The 22,798-nt window shown below is 47.9% G+C and overlaps 1 protein-coding gene across 1 annotated transcript in view; it reads right to left on the reverse strand.

Moving 5' to 3' along the window:
- LOC119100294 (cAMP and cAMP-inhibited cGMP 3',5'-cyclic phosphodiesterase 10A) overlaps positions 1–5,080 on the reverse strand; it is a 37,523-nt gene extending 32,443 nt beyond the window's left edge. The window contains exons 1-3 of the mRNA XM_037223400.1: positions 4,850–5,080; positions 4,451–4,557; positions 3,901–4,096 (exon numbers count right to left, since the gene is read on the reverse strand). Coding sequence (XP_037079295.1) covers positions 3,901–4,096; positions 4,451–4,557; positions 4,850–4,871 — 325 coding nt within the window. The 5' untranslated portion in view covers positions 4,872–5,080. The remainder of the gene's footprint in view (positions 1–3,900; positions 4,097–4,450; positions 4,558–4,849) is intronic.
- Between the last annotated feature and the right edge of the window lie 17,718 nt (positions 5,081–22,798).

Below are 22,798 nucleotides of genomic sequence, written 5' to 3' on the forward strand. Positions count from 1 at the left end.
CCATGAGATTTGGTGTTGAGAAAGATAGGTCCTCTCAGCCTGGCCACATGGCTGACGCTGGCAGTACGGCTTTTACACTTGTGTGTCAACGATTGCGCCAAACGACACGGCTCAGACACTTACCGAGCGTATTGTGAGGCCCTACGTGCCTGCCTGGGTCGAGATTCCGTGTCTGTTACCCGCATTGTAGCAACGGCTTCAAAAGTTTGCTCCGCACCGTTCATCCACTCAGAAATCTGGATCCCTTGATCCAGAGCATGGTCCCACCACTCACCCAGCGGAATGGCCGCTGGACTCAGCCAGAAGCCATCCTTCTGGCTCTGCTCGCTGATCCCGTCGAGGAGACCCACCAAGAATCCGTGGCTAGGATCGTCCGATGCGAGATCAGGTATGCGACGAGGTGCGGCCGCACCAGTTGAAAGAAATCAAATCTGACGCTCCCCAACCGCACCGACTTTATCGATCGGTCGAAAGGGTTTACAACCAAGCCACCACTCAGTACGTCGAGGAGCGTCACATAGCATCTCCGAGCTGCCGACTGCGGGCCACGTGACTCTCCATACCCTACCACGACGACCCCCGCCCTCATCCCCCTACCACGATCCACGGACCGTCGAGCAAGGAGTGCAGCTTGCCACGCGGGCGGCGTCTGCCGTGGTGGGTCGGGATGCTCACCATCGACGCTGCAGTGATGGGACGGGACGCTCGCTATGGGACGGGATGCATACGCCTCAGCAGCTGGAAAACTGCTTCGGATGCTTTGGTTAATGTCCCACTCAATATGTAAATGGCGCTTCGAGCGGTGTATAAAAATCCGGAAAAGCGGGAAGTGGTGGTACGCAGCTACATTATGCATAAGACCACACACATTTCTCCTGTCGTCAAACAGCATACGGACAACCTGAGAATGATATTTAAAAAACTGACAATTCTTCATCCAAAACATTAAGCTTTTGACAAAAATATCCTCGAGCACCCTGTAAATAAACAGCCGCGTGCCTCCTTCAAACCTCATTTCACAAAAAGGAAAACATTTAGGTGAGTTTGTACGCGCCCAGTAAAATCACGAAAATTTTGAAGTACGTTTTCGCCGCCCGGTGTATTACCATGTTTGTCTTTCCGCGATGATGCTCACTGCCATAAGAGGAACAAACTGTATGCAAAAACCCTGACGATTGAAGCGGCAGAATCACACGCGTCACAAGCCTAGTTAGGAGCGAATGGGATGGGTTGTATGAATGCATGGAGTTGGAGGGCGATTTTCTCCAAATCTATGCGATAGGTGCCGGTACTGAGTCACTCGGCTGACGCACCACAGCGACGTCTACCTTTCAGTGTACTGCCGGCATGTATTGCATACGCGCACTCGTCTTGGGGTGTCCGTGACATTTTTTTTTTGCATATCGCTGAAAACTCTAGGATCGGTGGAAATGTGTGTGTAAGGTCTTGCGGTACAGCCAGGCTAATCTGTACACCATACAACGTAGTGGAAAGTACGCATGCCGCATATCCCGTAAAATATTTGGCGTCTGCTTGCGATTGAATTTCGTGGTGGCGCGAGCTTTGTTTTATGATGTCGAGTAGTGCATGTTGTACCAGCTGTGTACGGGACGTGTTGTATCAGTGATACAGCGCGCCAACAATGGTGTCATTGACTGATGTACTGTCAATCACTGTCTGACGTAACTGTCATGAGTTATTGAACTCCAGATGATAAGTAAGCGTTTAAAATGCCTGTCCATATTCACAATGCTTACCTGAGCACAAGAAACCAAGGTGGCAATGGTTGTAAAATAAACAATGACTGATTAAAAATAGCAAAGATTCGTTACGTTGTAACAACGGTTAATCACGAAAAGGCAGAGACCAGCGTCTTCTGTCGGCCTATCGTAACACATCCAAATGGCTGGCGATGCGCAGAGCATCATGCACAAGACCAGTACAACTTCCCCCACCATGTGATACACTCTACCCCAGGATGGGTCGGATTGTATCCTTTGAAAGGGGCTCATTCAGAGGTCATTTACAAAAAAACAAACGAGGGCGTACACTCCGAACTTTTCCACTACTTATGTATCTAGAAGTTACAGCCGTCTGCAAATATACACATCTTGGTCGTATCCTCTGTACTTGTGGTGCGAGAGAGCTCAGAGTATAAACTGATATAGCTCTTCCTGCTCTCCCTTACATTGTTGCTGAGATCTGCCCTGACCACCAGTTGCACGTGTTTATTTGACCATGCACAATTTAGTGGCTTCAATTTCTAAGATCAAATTCATTTATTGCTGACCAAGAACCGTACTCTTCGAATGCATGCAAGAAATCTCCCAACGTCCATTCAATAAAATGAAGGTAAAAATTGTGTCAAGACCTTGGCCACCACACTTCTTGTGCATCCAAATATAAATGAAGGTGGCTTGTCTTTTCGCCAGTTTCTTACTACATTTCGCTGCATTCTTGCCACACATCGCTACCGCACTACATATCGTTGCGAGTGCGTCGTTAAGTCCCAATAACTGCGGTGAATACAAGCACTACAACTGACGTAGTAACGCGGCTACTCTTGGAACCATTATAACTCTAGACAGAGCGCAATCCGTGGGCTCCCTCGCACTGATGGGTGGGCGGTTCCCACTACTCAGGCAGCTACCGTCCACCCATACAGGCAAAGCCATATTGCTCATATTTGGGTAAATTTCGTATCAAGCACCACACGATCCCCGTACAGACGTGCCCTACAGCCGTAGCCGTGTCTGAACCCAGACCCAGATCAGCTACTGGTGGGGGCACAGGCCTGCCGCGGCCGGTCTACAGACTCAGCGTCCCAGACACAGACCCGACCCAGATCAACTGGGCAATACAGAACTGCCGCGGCCGGTCTACAGACTCAGACCCAGATCAACTACTGACGGTAATACAGACTGCCGCGGCCGGTCTACAGACCAGACCCAGATCAACCACTGACGGCAGTACAGAACTGCCGCGCCGGTCTACAGACCAGACCCAGATAAACTACTGGCGGGAATACAGAACTGCCGCGGCCGGTCTACAGACTCAGGCCCAGATCACTACTGACGGCAGTACAGAACTGCCGCGGCCGGTCTACAGACTCCAGACCCAGATCAACCACTGACGGCAGTACAGAACTGCCGCGGCCGGTCTACAGACTCAGACCCAGATCAACTACTGACGGTAGTACAGAACTGCCGCGGCCGGTCTACAGACTCAGACCCAGATAACTACTGGCGGGAATACAGAACTGCCGCGGCCGGTCTACAGACTCAGGCCCAGATCAACTACTGACGGCAGTACAGAACTGCCGCGGCCGGTCTACAGACTCAGACCCAGATCAACCACTGACGGCAGTACAGAACTGCCGCGGCCGGTCTACAGACTCAGACCCAGATCAACTACTGACGGCAGTGCAGAACTGCCGCGGCCGGTCTACAGACTCAGACCCAGATCAACTACTGACGGTAGTACAGAACTGCCGCGGCCGGTCTACAGACTCAGACCCAGATCAACTACTGACGGTAGTACAGAACTGCCGCGGCCGGTCTACAGACTCAGACCCAGATCAACTACTGACGGCAGTACAGAACTGCCGCGGCCGGTCTACAGACTCAGACCCAGATCAACTACTGACGGTAGTACAGACCTGCCGCGGCCGGTCTACAGACCCAGATCCAGATCAACTACTGGCGGGAATACAGAACTGCCGCGGCCGGTCTACCGACTCAGACCCAGATCAACTACTGGCGGGAATACAGAACTGCCGCGGCCGGTCTACCGACTCAGACCCAGATAAACTACTGGCGGGAATACAGGACTGCCGCGGCCAGCGTCTAAAGACCGGTCACGATAGCTCCTTCCGGTAGCTGGCCAAATTAGCCTACTGACCGTCTGCGCCGACGGAGACGGCCGCCACGCGCGCCAGCTCATGCAGCAGCCGGGGCGTGTGCTCGGTCTCGGCGGCCGCCTCCACCAGGCGGTGCCGCAGCTCCTCTGCATGCCGTTCACTGTAGGGGCTCGCCTCGCCGCCCACCGGCGCCTGGTGCGCACGCAGCGTGCCCGACGTCTTGGACGCCAGCCACGCCTGGCCACGACGGAGACACAGGCAGGCGAGAGCGCTGAACAGCTGCCGCCAGGGCCGGCGCCAGCGGCAAACGACTGGGTGGTGGATGTGACGCCCGTGGATGGTAGCGCTCGCCACCTCGGTGTGTGTGGCGTTAAAATCAGAGTGAATTTCCCAGTTCAAGAATAATGTTCATTCAATTCCTTTATGGCCAGAAATACGGCTATTGCAAATTTATTCATGCAAATTGACTATTTCTTCCTGGTCTGGCGGCACTGCAAATTCCTTTGGGAAGCTGCGGTGAGTTCTTTTGCTGCATGGAATCCTGCCATGTTCACATGGTAACCACGATGCCCAGCAATGCCAGATGTTTACCTTCAAAGTAGGGACGTCCACATATTCATCAACGTAATGGTTTATGACGGCCGGGTTTGCATTGAGAAACTTGACAACATCTTCCTGGTTTATAGAGTTAAAACGGACTGTGAACAGAACAGTTCGCAAATAAGGGTTTACACATAGTGTCCGAGATCAACTAGCAAGCGATTACACGACTAGCCGACGAGTCACAGTCACAACTCTACACTCGAACAGTATGCACTGTATGGGCGCCACCCCACGAACATACCACTTAATCGTCAAAGGCCGTGGACCCCTGCCTTTGATAGTTCTCCAGCCTGCAAGGGGCAACGTGGACTGCTTGTAGCAATGCAGCGCTGCTTGAGGCTGGCTGGGGACGGGTGGCCATGCATCACAACGCCACGTGTAACGCACCTGCTGAAGCCAGCGGCCCCATGCTTGGGTCGGGCAGCAAACCGCTGGGCGCCGGTGCCGCGGTCTTGCGGCGTACATTGCGCGAGAGCCGGCGCACGGCGCCCAGCGCGGCGTCCGTTATCGAGCCGTGCTGCCCGAGCGAGACGCCGCTGCCCGCTGCCGGCTGGCGGGACAGCTCGAGCAGCTGGCTGTGCTTCAGCGTCGCCTGGTTGGACTGGTTCCAGCTGGCCTGCAGTTGGCTGCGCGACTCCAGTTCGCGACGCCACTCGGAGTCGCGCCGCGCCCGCAGCGCCTGCTCAGAGTCCTGCAGGAAGTTGCTGCCGCGCTGAGACCGCGAGTACATGTCTTCCAGACAGACCACCGGCCGCTCGATAGTCCTACGGTGTCACAAACACCAGTGGACGGGGTCAGCCAACGGTGTTGAATACAAATTAGACTTATTCCACTTGGACTCCCTGCTTCCGAATACACGGAGAGTTCCAGCGCGCTTCTATGCCCCCCCCCCCCCCCTCCCCCCTCCCCTCCCGGGAAACGTCGTTCAATTGGACTGCGACTTCGGAAGCCGTGGGGGGAGCCCACTGCTGGTACCATGGGCCTGCAATATTTGAATTCTAGGGTAGACCTCGTACCACGGGCGCAGCCCAGGGGCGGGGGGGGGAGGGGGAGGCGTCTCCCACCCATGCCCGTGAGTGCCTCCTCCCCTAGACAGGTCACATCAGAAATAAAAAAACAACAACAAAAACAGAGCATGTTGCGTTTTCACTGAGCTCCGTATTTCACCCTTCAGAAAATCCTGTCTGCACGTTTGCCTCGCACTTTTAAACATACTGAATTAAATTAATCTAGTGCACGAACCATACGATCTTGCCATTACTGCACCAGTATGTGTGCTAGACATTTATAAACCCTTTTCAAGCATTTAGTTCCCTCCATGCCATATCATAGTCATAGATCTATCTCTCGCATCTGACACTCAGTTAACCGACATCAGGCGCCGACCGTACCGGCGCGGCTACCTGGCTGACTATATAATGATACTGAAGGTCTCCAGTTATTGGATTTTGGATACTGGATATAAGAATGTTGGAAATCCTCAAGCTGATAGTAGAATGACGTCACCAAACAACTAAAACACTACCAGCTGGGTGATATTCACCTCAATGAGCTGACTTTGTCTTTAGATCAAGGGGATGATCGCTTGAAGCACGCGCTGTAGTTTCGCAAAACGAGTTGGCGGGTGAGGTGGGGGTGGGGGGGGGGGGGGTGGGGGGGCTCTGGAGCCTCATTTCCCCGTCATCTAATGAACAGGAAACTTCATCCCTGGCAAGTCCCGAAAGGCCCAAAGGGCTGGTCGTATTAGTAACCCCGGCTCATAGGGACGGAACACCAAATGTCGGAGGGACTCTTGTACCATGAGGATGGGGCCTATTTAGGGAATTTCGAGTCAGTGACATCCCAACGGTGCGATCGATCCCAAATACGGATTCGCTTAACATATCCCAAAGTACTGATTTCGCCTCAACTTGGGACCACTGTTCCTACATACAGAAAAAACCACAAAAGGTGTGCCGAATCGGTTGCAATGTGTGACACACCAAAACCGGGCCAGGCTGAGTGACAGATCCTAGATTTCGTAAAAGGGCCGGGCACGCGACATTGTGGCAAGCAGCGACAGAATGCAATACATTTTTTAGTTCTCGCCATTAGGGGCAGATACCATATTTCCTCAAAGAGCATACTTTATTGTGGTCCCCCCGGTACATGAAAGATAAGTGTTCTTTTACTACTTTTGTTGAACTTCTTTAACAGCAAGATATGCAAGAAGCTATCAAAGGATACAATTCATTATTTATTTAGAAGCAAACAAGGCAACTGATTGTTAATTAAATGACTGCATTAGGTAAAACGCGGGGTTATTCGTCTTATAGTGGTTTATTTGTATCTTTGCATTAAATCATGCAAAGCAGTCAGCGATGTTGCCGGATCATCTAGAAGTTTTTTCAGAGATGTTGAGGGGCCCGTGGAATGAATGGCAGCGAAGGTCAAAACAGGGCTCAAAATTTGCATTGAAATGCTCATCCCCTGCCCGCCTGAGGAAGCTCATCCTTTCTTCAGAACCCATCATCAAAACACAAAAAAAAATGGATAAAGTAATATGAAACATGTGCATTCGCCATCTAGGAGAAAGTACACTAGTGCCCGGCGTTGCGGTCTCCATGAGGCGCGCGTCGTCGGCCATCATCAATAGCCGGCCGCAGTCCACGGGCGGCGAAAATGACCACGCATCTTGGTATCGTGGTACCTTGGTATTGGGAAAGTGGTTGATCAATTGGTGTACTGTAGAAAGCATAACGGACCGTAGGTTTTACCCGTGAGATTTTCAGATCGCCACTTTTAACGAATTATCCTGGGAGTTATTCATGAAGTTATGACGCAATAGCATAGTGTTCGTCGTTTGTATTACTGCAGTTCCTATTTCCGTTCAGAGAGCCAAGTTCGAAAATTGCAAAAATAAAATGCTAATGCAATGCAAAGGCAAAATCCAGGAGCTTGAGGATATTCATCCCATTCCAGGGTCTCTAGCGGCTGCCATTCCAGTGATTGGCGGACAGCGGCCCCGTGGTCGGTACGGAGACCCCCTAGGACATACATCATACACCTGTCCCCTCCCTGACGCGACAGGCCCTCTGACCGTGACATCCGGCACCTGATCGACGCAGAGGCCCTCACTGATGCAAATGATCCACTGCCAAAGGGCTTAAAGCACCCCAGGAGACCCTCGGACCCTTAGGGCTTAAGGGGAGTGAGAGGGTTGCGTGTCTCCCCCCCCCCCCCCCCACCCTCAACGTGCGCCTCTTATGACTGCGACCTTGAGATTTGGTTCCTCGTGAAAAAGGAAGGTTTTGAGGTCATTTCTGGTGCACCATGAAATTTACCGCCACTTTAAAATGGAGGTTCGGAATCCTTTTGGTTCCACCTCACTGTACTTGAGTGCCATTTAGAAATGAGGGTCATGATGCCAAAGAGGAAGATTTTGGTACCACTTCTACAAAGGACAGATCCAGAATTAAATGTCACCGTGAAAGTCTAGACAATTAATGACATAACCGACAATTGTTCCATCCGTAAGGTCTCACATCTTTTGCATCGGACCTCGTCTCAATCTGTTCACAAAAGACATGTTTTCTGATCCCATGATTTTCACAGACGGGAAAATAACTAACCTTTGCAAAACAACACCGCACACTTGAGTCGGCCCCGACTTCAGGCTGGTGATTTTAAGCTGATGAGTTGGATCAGGGGCGTCGATTGGTGTGCGTTCCTGGGGGGGGGGGGGGGGGGGGAAGGGGGCAAGTGGCCGATGGCATGGTTTCCGTACAAAGATGTGTTTTTCATCGGAATTGGCTCACTGTATTTTTGGCACACGGCAAATTCTCTGTTTGTGACCCATTTATGGAAAAGCTATTTCAGCAAAAAGGTAGTCTTGAACATCAAATAACGACTAAACGAAGGTGCTCTTTGAGCGAAATTCGGCTCTTCATTTTTTATCCATATTCCAGACACAGTACTGGGGTCAAACCAGTATTGGCTGGGCCGAAGACAAGAATGGGGGGAGGGGGGGGGGGTCAAAAGTCAATATTGGGAGCCTCTATCAGCATGGCGGGAGCGCCCTCACAAAAGAACAGAGTGACACTTCCAGACTCGGCCTTGGTCTCACGTTTCCTACGTTCTTAGCTGTTGATTGGCTCCCGCTTCGCGCGTACCACATTTGGAATAAGGCTTCACGTGTTAAAGAACGAAGTCAGCTGCAAAAGTGTTCTTGAATCAGCTAGTAGCAAGCGTCCGTTTCGACATGGGAAATGCCTTCCTTGCACTTATGCAATTTGAATGGTCCTACAACTGACGATTTTACTTTTCTTCATGTCAGTATTTGGCCTGTTCGTCGTTTTGGCGAGCCATTTCTATATGCTCCCATCTGGCATGCGTCACGCAGCATCCGTAAAGCAAGGAATTTTGCGCCTCTCCCCTTCCTCCCTCTGCGCCCCAGCGTACTTTGCGCCGGAAAGATCGCTAAAAACAGCGTTGGTCAAGCTGGAAAAAACAACTTCCAGCCCGGAAAATGGATCGTGTTTACACAGAGCGTCCGCCGTTATATCCCTTCGCCGCATTAACCGTAGGAAGTCATCATCGGGAAGTTAGCACACAGGCTTTCAGCTCAAAAATGATCCAGTACCTGGTATATACCGGTTGGCTCAGGAGGGAATGACTGGCGTGCCCCTCCCCCGCCGGCTTCGTTCCTGGCTCCATGCACATTGGCTCAGTACCTGCAGCTGAAAATCCCGAGCTTCGAACTCATTTGTCAACACACCTACTTTTTCAGCCCAAAAAGAAGAAAACCCTTCTTTTTGGCCGATCCCCTATGAACTATGAAGAGCTTTTTTTATTACCCAACATGCGAAAAACAAACATTAGATGACGAGGCACTGATTAACCGACTAAACCCACCTACCCTAGCATCTAAATCGCAAATGAATGCTGCTTTCCAAGTTCGACCCGCGGCGCCAGCTTTCAGAACCACTTACGATGTGCACCTCAATCTCCAAGACTCGCAACAGAAGTTCATGCAGCACCGCAAAACAACCTAACAACATGCAGCACAAACAAAAGATAGTTCTCCAAAATGCAATGCAACAAAACTGAAAAACAGCACTCGTGCAACGAGAAATTATCGCGGCGTGAATCAGTCAAAATCCCCTAACCCAAGGCTGTATAAGGTTTGGTAATTCGAGCGTTCGGAAAGTTGTCTCTCCATTTTTGTTTAACGTTAGCGTGACGTCAGTGGTGTCGAGAGTTTAACACGCGACGAGCTGTTAGATGCCGACGCAGTGTTGATGTTCAACTGGGATATCGAAATATTCGTACAGGTAATGAAAAAGCCGTCAGCAGAAGGTGCATATAACCACCAAGCCGATCGTATAACAATGTAAAGCGAATATCGTTATGCGCTTTGGCATGCGCATGCAGCAAGCCTTTAAATGTATTGACACAAAAAGTAAGGATGTACACACCAGACTCATTCGCAAAATGTTCGTTCGTTAGGGCGACAGGAATGGAGGGCTACCTTCGCATCCAAAGCGACAAACTTGGTGGCAGACTGTGACCAGCGAAACGATAACGTAGAGTTTAATGGGAATGTTTCACATTTGAAGACATCGAGGCAAGCATCACATATGGCAACAAAAGCTTGCTTATAACCATTCGTATACTTTGAAGTGGAAAAGACTGCTCTAGACAGCACAGTTTATTCATTTAGTAAATATTTTCCGCAATATGTCTTGTCTGATTGCGCCATGGAAGGTTTGTGTGACGTCGATGTGCTGCCAAACTGACTGTGCGAAATTGCCATCCTGGCACTCTCTTGTATAATCCAAATCTTCAGAAGCGGGCGGGCGGCGCAGGAAGTGTCCCTAGCCCGGTTATCATGTGTTTGTCTCACGTGTCATGTGTCTCATGTGTCTCATGTTTGTATCATGTGTTTGTCATTCTCATGGTGTTCTTGCATATTTATGCGCATGTTTAAGGTGTCTACTTTTATTCACATGCTCGGTTATGGCGCTATTGTTGAAGGAATCGTTCGGCATTTGTTTACAGGTCTGAACTGAATTAGCTGTTTTTAAGATCACTGAATGCAGTTCGCAGCCGTGTCGTTCTTGGCACCTAAAACCCTCTAGTTCCTGACCTACACGCCCGCGAAGATGTGCAGACTGTTTCGTCCAGACGGTAAGGGTGTACTTTCCTACCTAACGTTAGAAAAAATCATTGTACACCATTCGTCGTGTTTAAGGCATGACATATCGTAAATAATCTCAAAACAGGTAGAATCATGCTCCTACCTTCGAATTTCAATAACTTCGATGGCGGGCCCCCGAGCGCCGCGCGCACCGCACCGCCTGGACCCCCCAGCGCCGTTTCCGCGTTGCCGTTGCGTAAATACAATATTTCTGCGTACCAAGAACTGTATAAAATGTACGGGACCAAAGAAAACCATTCGTCATGTTTAAGGCAGGACATATCATAAATAATCACAAAACAGGTAGATTAATGATCTTAGCTCCAATTTTTTTATAATTACGATGGCGAGCTCCCGAGCGCCGCACACACACAGCACCCGCGACACCGGCGTCATTACTGCTCGAGTCACAACATTACTGCGAACCATAAAAATGTACCGGGACAAGGTAGCAAGAATCCATGAAATTTGATCCTCGCCGCCAACGGGACCATGGGTTGCGGGGGGATTGGGTGGGGAATGTAAGACAAAATGAGAACATGGCAGCTAAATAAAAGCTCACTATATGGCACCTATATATGGCATGGAACATGGATGCCAATGAGATGCTGGGTTGAAGGGGATATAGGGTGGTTAGGTTAGGTTAGGTTAGGTTAGGTTAGGTTAGGTTAGGTTAGGTTAGGTTAGGTTAGGTTAGGTTAGGTTAGGTTAGGTTAGGTTAGGTTAGGTTAGGCTAGGTTAGGTTAGGTTAGGTTAGGTTAGGTTAGGTCAGGTCAGGTCAGGTCAGGCTAGCTTAGCTTAGCTTAGCTTAGGTTCTGGTCTATTCTCAGTTAGGTTAGGTTGGGTTAGGTTAGGTTAGGTTAGGTTAGGTTAGGCTAGGCTAGGCTAGGTTAGGTCAGGTTAGGTTAGGTTAGGTTAGGTTAGGTTAGGTTAGGTTAGGTTAGGTTAGGTTAGGTTAGGTTAGGTTAGGTTAGGTTAGGTCAGGTTAGGTTAGGTTAGGTTAGGTTAGGTTATGTTAGGTTAGGTTAGGTTAGGTTTGGCTAGTTTGGGATATGCTCTGGACTATTCTGGCCTGCGTGTTTCATAAATGTACCTAAACTCGATAAGAAACGATTTTGGTTGCTTTATTATTGTTACCTTGGTCCCGTACATGTTTTATGGTTCTTGATAAGCAGAAATATTGTGCTTTCGCAACAACGCAGAAACGGCGCTTGGAAGTCGAGGCAGTGCGGTGCGGGGCGTGCGGCGCTCGGGAGCCCGCCATCGAAGTTATTGAAATTCGAAGGTAGAAGCATGATTCTACCTGTTTTGAGATTATTTACGATATGTGCCGCCTTGAACACGACGAATGGTGTGCAATGATTTTTTCTAACGTTAGGTAGGAAAGTACACCTACACTGTCCAGACTATTTCAAAGTCATTGAAGCATGCATGACGTCTTAACAACGTCATTCAAATCCTGTCACGTCACTGGCTACGTGGCGCTCCAGGAAGAATACTTCTGTCGAGGGGTTTAGGCCTGGCATCAGTGAGCACGATCGCACCGGCTGTCTCAAAATATTAAGCAAAATATGTACGTTCTAACCACGATTTGGTTACTTGGTTATTTGGATTAGAGCCCTTTCGACCAGTAATGATCATTTCATGAGGGAGAATGGATAGCGGCGGGTAAGACTAGAGCTAGAGAGGGGCAACCGGCGAGCCTCAGCCCGCGCATGGACCCCTTACTGGGTGTGCGCCGGGCACCTGGTTGCGGTCCCTCTCCAGGTGGCCTCTTGGCTCACTCGTGGTTGTCGCGTGCGGCCTGCTCGGACAAGCATAGCATTCACTAGTCGACGGGTAAGTCAAAAAGCGTCCTCTCGTCTACGAGCGTAGGGGGCTCATATCAATGCCCATCCTTCATGAACGGTATTCATTGGCAAAATTGGGTATTCCCTTTCTCGTGCCTCGCTAAGGAATGTAAGAAACTAGGTTGTTCTCACAACTCACACTACTCACCAACCGAATGCTAGTTTACTTTGTTTACTGGAGGAGGGAAATAAATAACCTGATAAATTGATGTAACTTTAAGCGCATGTATGACAAAAACGGCATGGTTCAGCGGTGGTGCCGTAAAATACAATATGTAATTAACTTTTACATGCATAACTTCGTTCTTGTCACAGGCGCAATTTGCCTTAAAATATGTCATTAAAGCACTGAGCACTGTCAATCGTTTGGGTTCGTGTCCCGGTGTTTGTTTTGCCTGGGGGATTGTGTGGAGATAGTAAGTGTTGGCATATTTGAATGTAACATTCAGTGGGCGAGAAGTGTGAGATGAGAGTAGAAGCCTACACCTACATACCCTGGTGAAGCACGTAGATATGGCATACCTAATTCTGCATAGGTGCATGTCCGACAATATGTGCGATGTGTCTGGACGTGAATGGGGCATAGGACCGAATATCTAGGTTTTGAACATTTTGTTTTCTCATTATGTGAAGATATTCAGTGTGCTGTAATTCACGCCTGACCATTGAATTCCAACATCAGGTCTCAGTATGGAGACAGCAACATTGTGAAATTCATTTATATGATGCTTGAAAAATACGCTGGAAATTGGCTAAGTTTGGAAAAATTTTGTTGGGACAGCACCTTAGCAAACCTAAAATGTGGAATGGATGTCGGTACTTTTGGGATAAATTCAGCATATCAGTGCAAAGTGTCTGAAGACAATGATATTTCCATTCTAGGAGTACACTTGCCTGACAGGCAGTACCACAAATGAAGCAAGAGAGAGTGTCTGCTTTGGGGGCAGGATTCAGGCTGGTTGTTTAATCTCATTGACATCTTCGCCAAACTTTGCCAATCAGGAAAACTGATACCAAAAACCTAAAACTGTTTCAAGTCACAATTCCCTTTCATAGGTGTTTGATATATTCAAGTGTGCATATTCGAACATGCTCTTTTCATATTCAGACACACTCAGGATCTCTTCAGGCTCGACATATTGCTGTTATATTTGTCATAACGTTGAAGGCTTATTGATTACTTGAAAACAAAATCCGTTATGTAGATTGAGCTGGTTTTCCATGACAAACAAACCATATGTTGTGGTTACAAGGGGGTTGATTCATGCAAGTAATTAATTTTTGACAAGATTTCCTGCCGCACAACATGGATACCTAAACATATAATATCATTGTACTATGCGAGTATTGTGTATGTGAGGCAAGGGAGGTGTGCCACACTCACTTCCTCATTGGCGTAAATGAAAGGAAATCCTTGAAACTATTTCTGTTTTTGATATGACCTTAGGCTTATTGGCTGACAGGAAGGGGATGCAGTTTAATTCGTCCAAAAGGCTTTAGTAAGTAGGCTGTACTACAAAAATCCACAAGCTGCACATCTTACATCTGGTTTCCTTTTTGTGCGGCAAATCATGACAACCCCTGGCATGGTAGGAGGGGGGGGGGGAGGGGGGAACGTAGCGCCTGTAAGAGTTTTTGACGATACCTCTCCGGGATGCCGTGCAATCGCGCCTAAATCTTCGGTAGCCCATGGGTCGTCCATTCTTGTGTTCCACGCCAAAAAATATGTCCGTAGCTTTTCTGGAGAACACTGCACCGCGATTTGCGGCCGACGCGTGGGGCAGACGGCGATTGATGATGCCGTGGAACGCGCGTGGTGGGCCGACGTCGTTACATTAAAGGGAATGCTTCACATTAGAAAATACTGAAGCGAGCCCCAGATATGATAAAACAAGCTCCATTTTAATTATTAGTGTACGTTCAATGAGAAAAGGCTGGTCTGGACAACACGATTTCTCCGCTTAGTAAATATGCTTTTCGATGCGCCATTGTTTGATTACGTCATCGTACCTTGCACAACATTGTATGAGAGCTTATGGACGGTCTTCAATACAGTTCGTCCCTTATTACTTGGAAACGCCAGTGGGTCGCATCCCCCCCCCCCCCCCACACATACCATCAGTCTGCGTTATGAAAAACAACGAATCAGGGCTAGGGATAAGGGCCATTCTTTTGATTTGATGAAAGTGCAGTCTCGGCCCGCCCTTCATGCACGTATCGGAGAACCGTAACAGGCTCGTGAACAACGTCAACACGCGCTGTGTCCCCCTGTGGCGTCGGCAACGATCCTCTTGTGCTAGATCTATATGCGGGGGAGTATTTTAAGCATGCTTTTACCACAACCATTACCCAGGTGCCGTATTGCTAGTAGACCGCATACCACTTACGCCAATTCAAGACCCTAAACAAATGGGCTATCCGAAGAAGCGACAGTCGAGAAATAGCTCCCATTTAATGAATATATGGAAGCCACCGCAGTACCAGCAGCCATCTATCGCAAAAGGACAGAATGATATTCGCTAATAGTGTAACCAGCGAGATACGCTTCCACGTTAACCAGCACTGCATGCCTCAGGCACAGCAGAACGACAAATGGTCTTCTGTCAGAGAACCACCCTAGTCGTTTCTAATTCTTCGTGGTGGCCTGTGCCAAGACTTGAGGCTCAGCTCTTGCCGAGTTTAGTCCGGCGACATTTCGAAGCATCTGACTCTCCTCGCCAGATCGAATGGTGTGGGAGATAATCTTCTCGTTTAAGGTAGCCCTCCCCAGCCATTCGTTGCGCCAGGCGGGGAGCTGCACGGGTCGCCGCGCCAGGAACAGTTACTGTTGTGTAGGTCCACGCGCGTAAGCCAAACGCTAAGGAAAGCATGGTTCTGCCATACGCATGAACCAGAAATCATTTCGCTGAGTGATCTGAGTGTGACGAATAGTGTCTTGTCTTCAAAAGGTGAGTGAAAAGCTTTGAAACACGTTATCAATTGTCAGTGCATTGGATTAACATGTGAAATCGCATGTTTGCTGTTTTTGGGTCATGTCTTGTTTGTTATTCGCCCAGTGCCGATGGGATAACAGAATTAATACTATATTTGTGACCAGCACTGAAATTTGATCGTGCTCTGAAGTAGACACCGATTTACAACAACTTTAGCGCAAACGCGGGTGATCATCCACGAAAGTGTGCTGGGTTCTGCTACATGAAATATTCAATCTTAGGTAAATGAAACGTGCGAGGGAATATATGCATGTTTTGGGTTCATAATGCATTGGAGCATGGAACGTTTGAGAAGGCAAATATATGATTTCGCATTCGTACCATTACATCTACGCACATTCTCATTACATCTCAGCTTGCAATGCTTAATTTTGCTCGGTATGATCTTTGATTCCAAATGAATTGGAAATAAGAATACCGAAGATTGGAATCAAAATAGCCATGTTGTTTCATAGAGAGCGCATCCAGCAAAGGCAACAGGTTTCAGCTTTTCTACCTGTTAAAAAGCGCTAGTAGGCGATTCAGACTCACCGGTGGGTCCGGTTAGCCTTGCGAGCTCCGCAATCGGGCCTTTGATCGTCGATCCCGAAGGATCGACGATCAACAATCGTATCGACGATGGTGGCAGATAAGTGCCACTGAAAGCACCTACGACATTGCTTATGTTCGAAACAAGCCAACTATATTACACTGCGGGGTAGCGGCTACACGAGACCAGATTACAGCGCATGTCTGCCGCTTGCAGTTGACTACGCCCGGCAGCCCGTTACCAGCACGCCGGCTCGTCATGGCCGGGTGGAGCTCACGCGATTTATGCAACGATTCATTCCAGTCCATGCTCTTCGCCGATGGCTGCACGAACACGGATAACACCTGCCCCCTATAATGACACTCACGCGATGTGTACATCGATTAGTCAATTGCTTAGAAAATGATAATGACACTCGGGTTTTACAGAATCTGTGCACAGTTTCCAAACCGTGCACGCTCAGCAAAATTATACATTTGCGTGGCTCCAAAGCCGATTTTTCTAACTGAAGAGGCAAGAATCAGACACTGAAGTGCAGATGCTCGTGTATATGATATATTCCTGCCGCATTTTTCCCTAAATCCACAGTGAACAAGCTTTCAAAGCTTTTATGTTTTAGAAACAGTTTACCTGATTGGATGAAGTGTCCAAGACCATTAGAAATACCTTAACAGTAGCATTTTCAAACAGGTCTCCTGTTGAAAGTGGGATGTGGGTCTGGAGCGAAAACCTATCAGTACAGTTGTTGGACAAGTTGAGCTGTAAAAGCCCAGGTCAGGGGCCCAAATTGATATAAAAAGTCAAATCGTGCGTCAGTTTTAAGTGTTTACAAGATTTGCATTAAGAATTGCATTTTATCTGCATCACCGACACTCTGTGAGGCAGATAAGCTTAACCCTGCTGACGATGGGTCAGGCTGAGATCATCATGCTCAGCACGACAGGAACGGCAAATGGTCGAACATTTTTGAAACGGACAGGAAAAGTGTCGGATCGCGATGGTTAAACAGACATCGTCATAACCTTTTCACTGGAACGGTGGTGATTGCTTAGATTTTGCCTTTCGAAGTCATTTGCATGCTGTTGTGCCGCAGCTATGATGATAGTAACATCACCCACAAAAGAGACGGTAATCGCGGGGCTTGGCAGGCCACGCTGCGGCCCAGTTCCTCCGAGCTGCGGGCCGAGCTCCGCCCACCGAGATGACGTCATAGGAACGCGCCAATGGGGAGCATCTGTCGTTCCAAAATGGGCACAAGTGGAATCAGTTGATCGAACTCCGCGACGGCGAAGAGAGCGCAGGAATGGCGCACTTGAATCTTATTTGAATGACAGGAACTTTGAGTACCAATAGTGCAGTGGTTAAAGTGCTTGCGTTAACCACATCGTTAACCAACCTTCCTGCCGGGGTGAAAGGCAGGTGACGCCATATAGTCTCAGCAGCTCAGTGCGTCGTAAATCCCAAATCCCCCCCCCCACACTCGAATAACAGTTAATGCCAAGTGCTCTGTAGCTTAACACGTCATTATCCATCGCACTTTCCGCAAGAGATCGAGACCTCCCTATGCGCCGGGCATACAAGGCCGTCGCCAGCGCATCGACCGGTGCTATGCGGTACCAGGTCAGCGCTGACGACTTACTTGTAAACAAACACACTTGTTTCGCCTCTTGGTCAAGTAAGAAATGGGTTTGGGTCATGACATCATAGGTAAGAAATGGGCTTGTCGGCCAATAGGTAAGGAATCGACTTCCATTTGCTTAGATCTCGGGCTGCGTTCTATCGGCTGTCACGCGGCTGTAGTTACACTGAATCAAGTTCATGGACAGATGTGCATGCGGACGAGGCCGTGTTTGTTGCATGTTCAAATGTATGGCGTGATTGTCGGCGGCCTTTATATGTGCATGCATGGACTAAAATATACCGAGGGCCACCACGTGATGTGTACAACGGCACTGCAGCGACAGTTCTACAGCGTGAAAAATGCAAGTGCGGCCCATTCGCCGGCGTGGGCTACGGCTGACAGGTTGATAATGTGCCGGCGTCAGAGTACAACACGTGACAATATCAACGTAAAACGCCACCCTTGTTACACTGGGCTGAGTACACTGCAACCAGTAACGTACACACCGGAGTTCCGGCTGCAAAACGCCAGGCTTTATTACGTCCAGCGAGCGCGGAACACGGCCACCCGGTACGCAGCGGCCATGTTGGCTACGACTCGACTAACGCCACCGAGCGGGGCTTGTGGACGAGCGCCCAGCGTGAACGCGATCGCTGATGGACGGCTCGTCGGCCGTTGCAAAGTGTGTCAGGTCATCATCCAGAGGAAATGCCGGCTGAAATTGCGACACGTCGCCCTTGGTGCGCCGCGACGACTGCGTTGCGGTGGAGTAAGCTGCGCTAAGTGCGCCTGAGACGCTATGTTAGGCTTTGAGTGTCATGCACGGTCGCTATCTTGGAGCGTCGATTTCATGCTAAGAGCTCTGTCAGCTGCCAGGAGAACACAGATCACGGCATTCCAGGATGCGCTGTACAACGACAGCACCCGAAACCGTCAAAATTACTAAAACAGAGATTTAACTAATTTTGACTTGTCCACGGAAAGTCTGGCCAGGTACGAGATGACACCAGGTGACAACTGTCTGACCTTGATCTGGTCTAGTGAATCAAAGCGAACTCGAAGTAATCCGCTTACCCGTATTCGGCGGCAAAGACTTCCGGGAAACGTCACATCAACAAACATTTTGACGTTATTATATGCCCGTAAGAACTGGATATATGCCATTTGCTCCGATCCGACAACTGGTTCTGAAGATGTCAGGCGGGGGTGGATAAGACCTCCCTGACGGTAATGGGTTAAGAACGCCGACCGCAACTAAGAAACGTTAGGCCAGCCTTACTAGGCAACTCAGGCCCATCGATGAGTGATTTGGAACCATGGGTCTAAATCGGATTTTTAGTTTTCCGATCTCAGATCACTGCTCTGATGTGTTGGCAACCTTAAAATAATGCGCGGTGTAGTCAGTGCATATATACATTGGTTGGCGAGAAGCGCACGTCTATACCTCACCGTTTGGTCTAAAAATTGCAAAACTGAACCACTCAAATACGTTGCATGAAAAAATAATGCGCCACAAAGGAAGCTGTTAGAAAATATTCCTTGTAGAATATCACATGATGCACCGTTTGGAACAGAAAGCATGTCCAATTTTTCAAAAGTGAAACTGCAGAATTGAGAACTTGATTGTTTTAATAATATTCGTATTAAAAAATATAATTGCAGATTCAGAACCGGAGTTGAAAGGTGCACCAGACATCTTATTCAAAACTTTTGCGCAACCTATTTAAAGAAATTATCTTTTGGTCAACCTTTTCGACTTTTTTGGTCAATAACTCGTCAAGTCTGCATCCATTGAATTTTTAACTTAGTACACCATATGTGCCTTGTAATTTGCATCTAACCACCATAGAACGTTCAAATCAGACCAATTCCGAAAATTTACCACTTTTGGTCAGTCCAACCGGTCAGAGCGACATCTTCTTCGCCAATTGTCCTAAAGTTCTGAATTTGGTTTCAAACGACGCAGACTTGAAAGCAGTGCCTGGATAAACAATGTTGTATCGCTTGTACCAGAACCATTTGCAACTTTACGACCTAAAAATACCAAAAAGGTCAAAATTTTGACCGCATATTTTTGGTTGCATATGATGTCCTGTGGTCTCTTAGGTGTTTTCTTAAAGGTAATAGGTTTTTCTGCCAACAGTTGCAATCTGTATTAACTTCGAAGGCCCTAAAGGGTGAAGATAGACTTAATGAATTGATTTTATTGAGAACCTTGCATCTTGGTTTGAAAGGGCACAACCGGATTTTCAATTATTTTTATTTAACGCAATGCATGTCACCAGTTTTAACTCTTATCATCACTTTTTCCCGTTTAGTTCCCGGATTACACAACATCAGTTTTTTTGTTATGCTTTCATCTAAAATTGACCGCTCTGAAAACATTGAAAGCTTTCCGGCTACTCTCGAATACCACATCAGCTATCTTTTTACCGCGGGAAGATCTGTTGACTAGTATTCTTTCAGTGTCAACTTCAATTTATGTTCCAAATTAAGTTTCACCAATAACCGGCATACGCATGAACGGGAAAAAGACCTCCCGTGGGCTTACTGATTTTTCCCCCACAAAATTTGTTGTGGGAGCTTACCTAGAATTTCGGACATTTTAGGTATTTCCAAAGAGGGTTATTGAACGCCCTAAGACGTCGATCGAGTAAGTTAGCGGACAGGTTACTTTTATCTTAAAAACATTTTCTCCGAAATGGTTTTTTGTCAAGGTAGCATTCGAACATCTTTAAATTTAACTCAAAACCGTTTTTTAACATGATGTTAACGATTGATGAAACTTGAACCTCGATAAATTTCATGACTATGGCTCAGCCGAAGGTGATCTTAAGTTACCTTTGAAAAGGAGAATAAATCTACTACATCGAGTTTCCGAGCGAGAGCGCGTTTACCGCCGAAGGGGATAAAATCACCGCATTTCTTTTAGGCTACATATCAGACACGGGAATTTCCACACAGCTCAAAATTTGCGTACAATGGTTATCTATTATATTATATATCGTTTATTATACAAACCAATCCATTTTGCGATTGAGATCGCTGATACATGTCCGGTGTGGAACGATGTGCGGCTTCTTGCGCTATTTATCTATAAAAATAGTTTGGAAATCGGCCCATTGGTCAAGCAGCAATCGCTTTCTTAATGCTGTTTAAACGTCGAACGAAACGATCAGATTTTCAGCCTTGGCTGTGGTGGCGGAGATCAGCCTTGGCTGTGCTGCGAACGCGCCGGTGTCAATATAGTGTTGAGCGGGGACAAGGGTCCTTGCGCAGGAAGTGATGCGGAGATCTTTGTGTTGTGTTCGTTAACAGTAGGACCCGCTCAACACAGGAAGGGGGTGAAAAAGCTTCTGATTTACCGGATATGATCGGTGAAATAACCGACCCCCGTGCGAAACAATGAGTGACAAAATTGCCGAAATAAAACAAATTGCAAAAGACTAGACCACTTTGCAAGAGGCCATCCCAGTCAGATGAAACTAAAAGCTTAGTAGTGCTCTGTACTCGCTAACGCTTACAGCCGAGCTCGTGTAGAGCACATGTTGGAACGTTACCGCTTCGCTTTATGAAAAGATTCAGTCACGAGATGCTGCCAAACATAGTAGCTTTAATCAGAATAGTTTTTAGCAGGTGACAGAAATATCCTACAAGCTATACTATGTCATTGCGGACACTACAGATCGATGGTGGCACAGCGCTCTTCCAAAGCCTCTTTCCCTGGAACCAGTGGCGCCATCTCACTGTGCGGCCGCTAGTATTGTTATGCCCGCTGTACCCGCTTTTACCCGCTTGCTTTGGGTTCCAGATAAAGTAGCGAGTGGCGCGGGATTTGACGTGTGCCGCTTGAAGCATGTTTCATCAACGGCAACACTAGAAACAACTCTGGTAAGGCAGTTGTATTTCCTTCTTACCGGTTGTTTTCTTTCGTCAGAATGTAATATTCATGGCATAAAATAGCTCCGGTTTACATGCTGAGCCAATCCAGGTCAGGCCAAACCACGTCGGGCAAATCAAGGACATGGTTAAAGAATAGATGCATGCGCTGTTAGCATAGTTCGTCTGATTGGAAATTCTTTCTGGTAAGTAAGTGTTCAGTGTGTGAAGTGATACACGTCTGTGAATTTACTTGTCACATCTTGATGTATTGCATTGTGGCTTTCTATCCCAGCATGATCGCTTTGCTTGGTGACAGATATTTGTTTGTTTTAGGACAAATAACTAAAAATACAAATGTTTCAATTAAGCCCTTTTTTATCCATCGACGATACCAGCCCGGATGACAACTTTATCCTAAAGCTCTGTAATATCATACTCGCCCGACACCCTCGAAGATAAAAAGGATTTAACTGTTGTTTTTTTAAAGCAGGTAGCCAGTTTTTACAGGTCACCAGCGTTCAGGGTGTCAAACAGGCAGCAATTGTCGGTCATTATTAGGACACAGTGCATATCCAACTGATAATTGAAATACACGAAAAATACGTGTACATGTCAACAAATGCAATTAGGCAGGCATCAGGCACAACGCATCATTCATACATACAAGCGATTTTAGGTAAAGGACTCAAGTCAAGATAAAGGACGTCATCACTACCAGGCATACCATGAAACACAGGTCTTTCGGATATGTATGGACGTAACCATTACATGTGTTGCTGGGGTCCGGTCCCCAGTACTTTTGTGAAAATCGTATTGCCTTTGTGTTTTGATCCCACAACTTGTCACTGAAACAGAAGTGGACGCCAGTATCACCTGGTTGCCGTTTGTTACAGTTAATCGCATTTTGACATAAAATGAAACAAACATATCCCGTGCGTATTTCACGTCGCATGGCGCTTCGATAAGCTCCCTCTCCTCCCTTGGATGTCGTTTCGTGATTCGTTTATCTTTTTGCGAAATTACTGGCAATGTTACGCGGCCACCTATAAGGCGTGTGCAAGTTTAGAAACAAACCTAACAGAGCACGAGCTTTTTTATTTGAACATATCAGCACAGACACGGTGCTTGGACGAGCTCGGGCGGTGCTAACAACAGGAGGCTTCCGAGCCAGACCAATCTCAAAGGCGCATGGGCCTTATTTGTTCGCACATACAGACGTGCTCAGACAAGGTCAGGCGACGCTCACGCCTACGGGTAGTTGCGAATGACCGCATCCAGCAGGC

This window comes from Pollicipes pollicipes, unplaced genomic scaffold (genome assembly GCF_011947565.3).
Source record: "Pollicipes pollicipes isolate AB1234 unplaced genomic scaffold, Ppol_2.1 Scaffold_4881;HRSCAF=5763_pilon_pilon_pilon, whole genome shotgun sequence".
In the NCBI taxonomy this organism is placed as follows: Eukaryota; Metazoa; Arthropoda; class Thecostraca; order Pollicipedomorpha; family Pollicipedidae; genus Pollicipes; species Pollicipes pollicipes.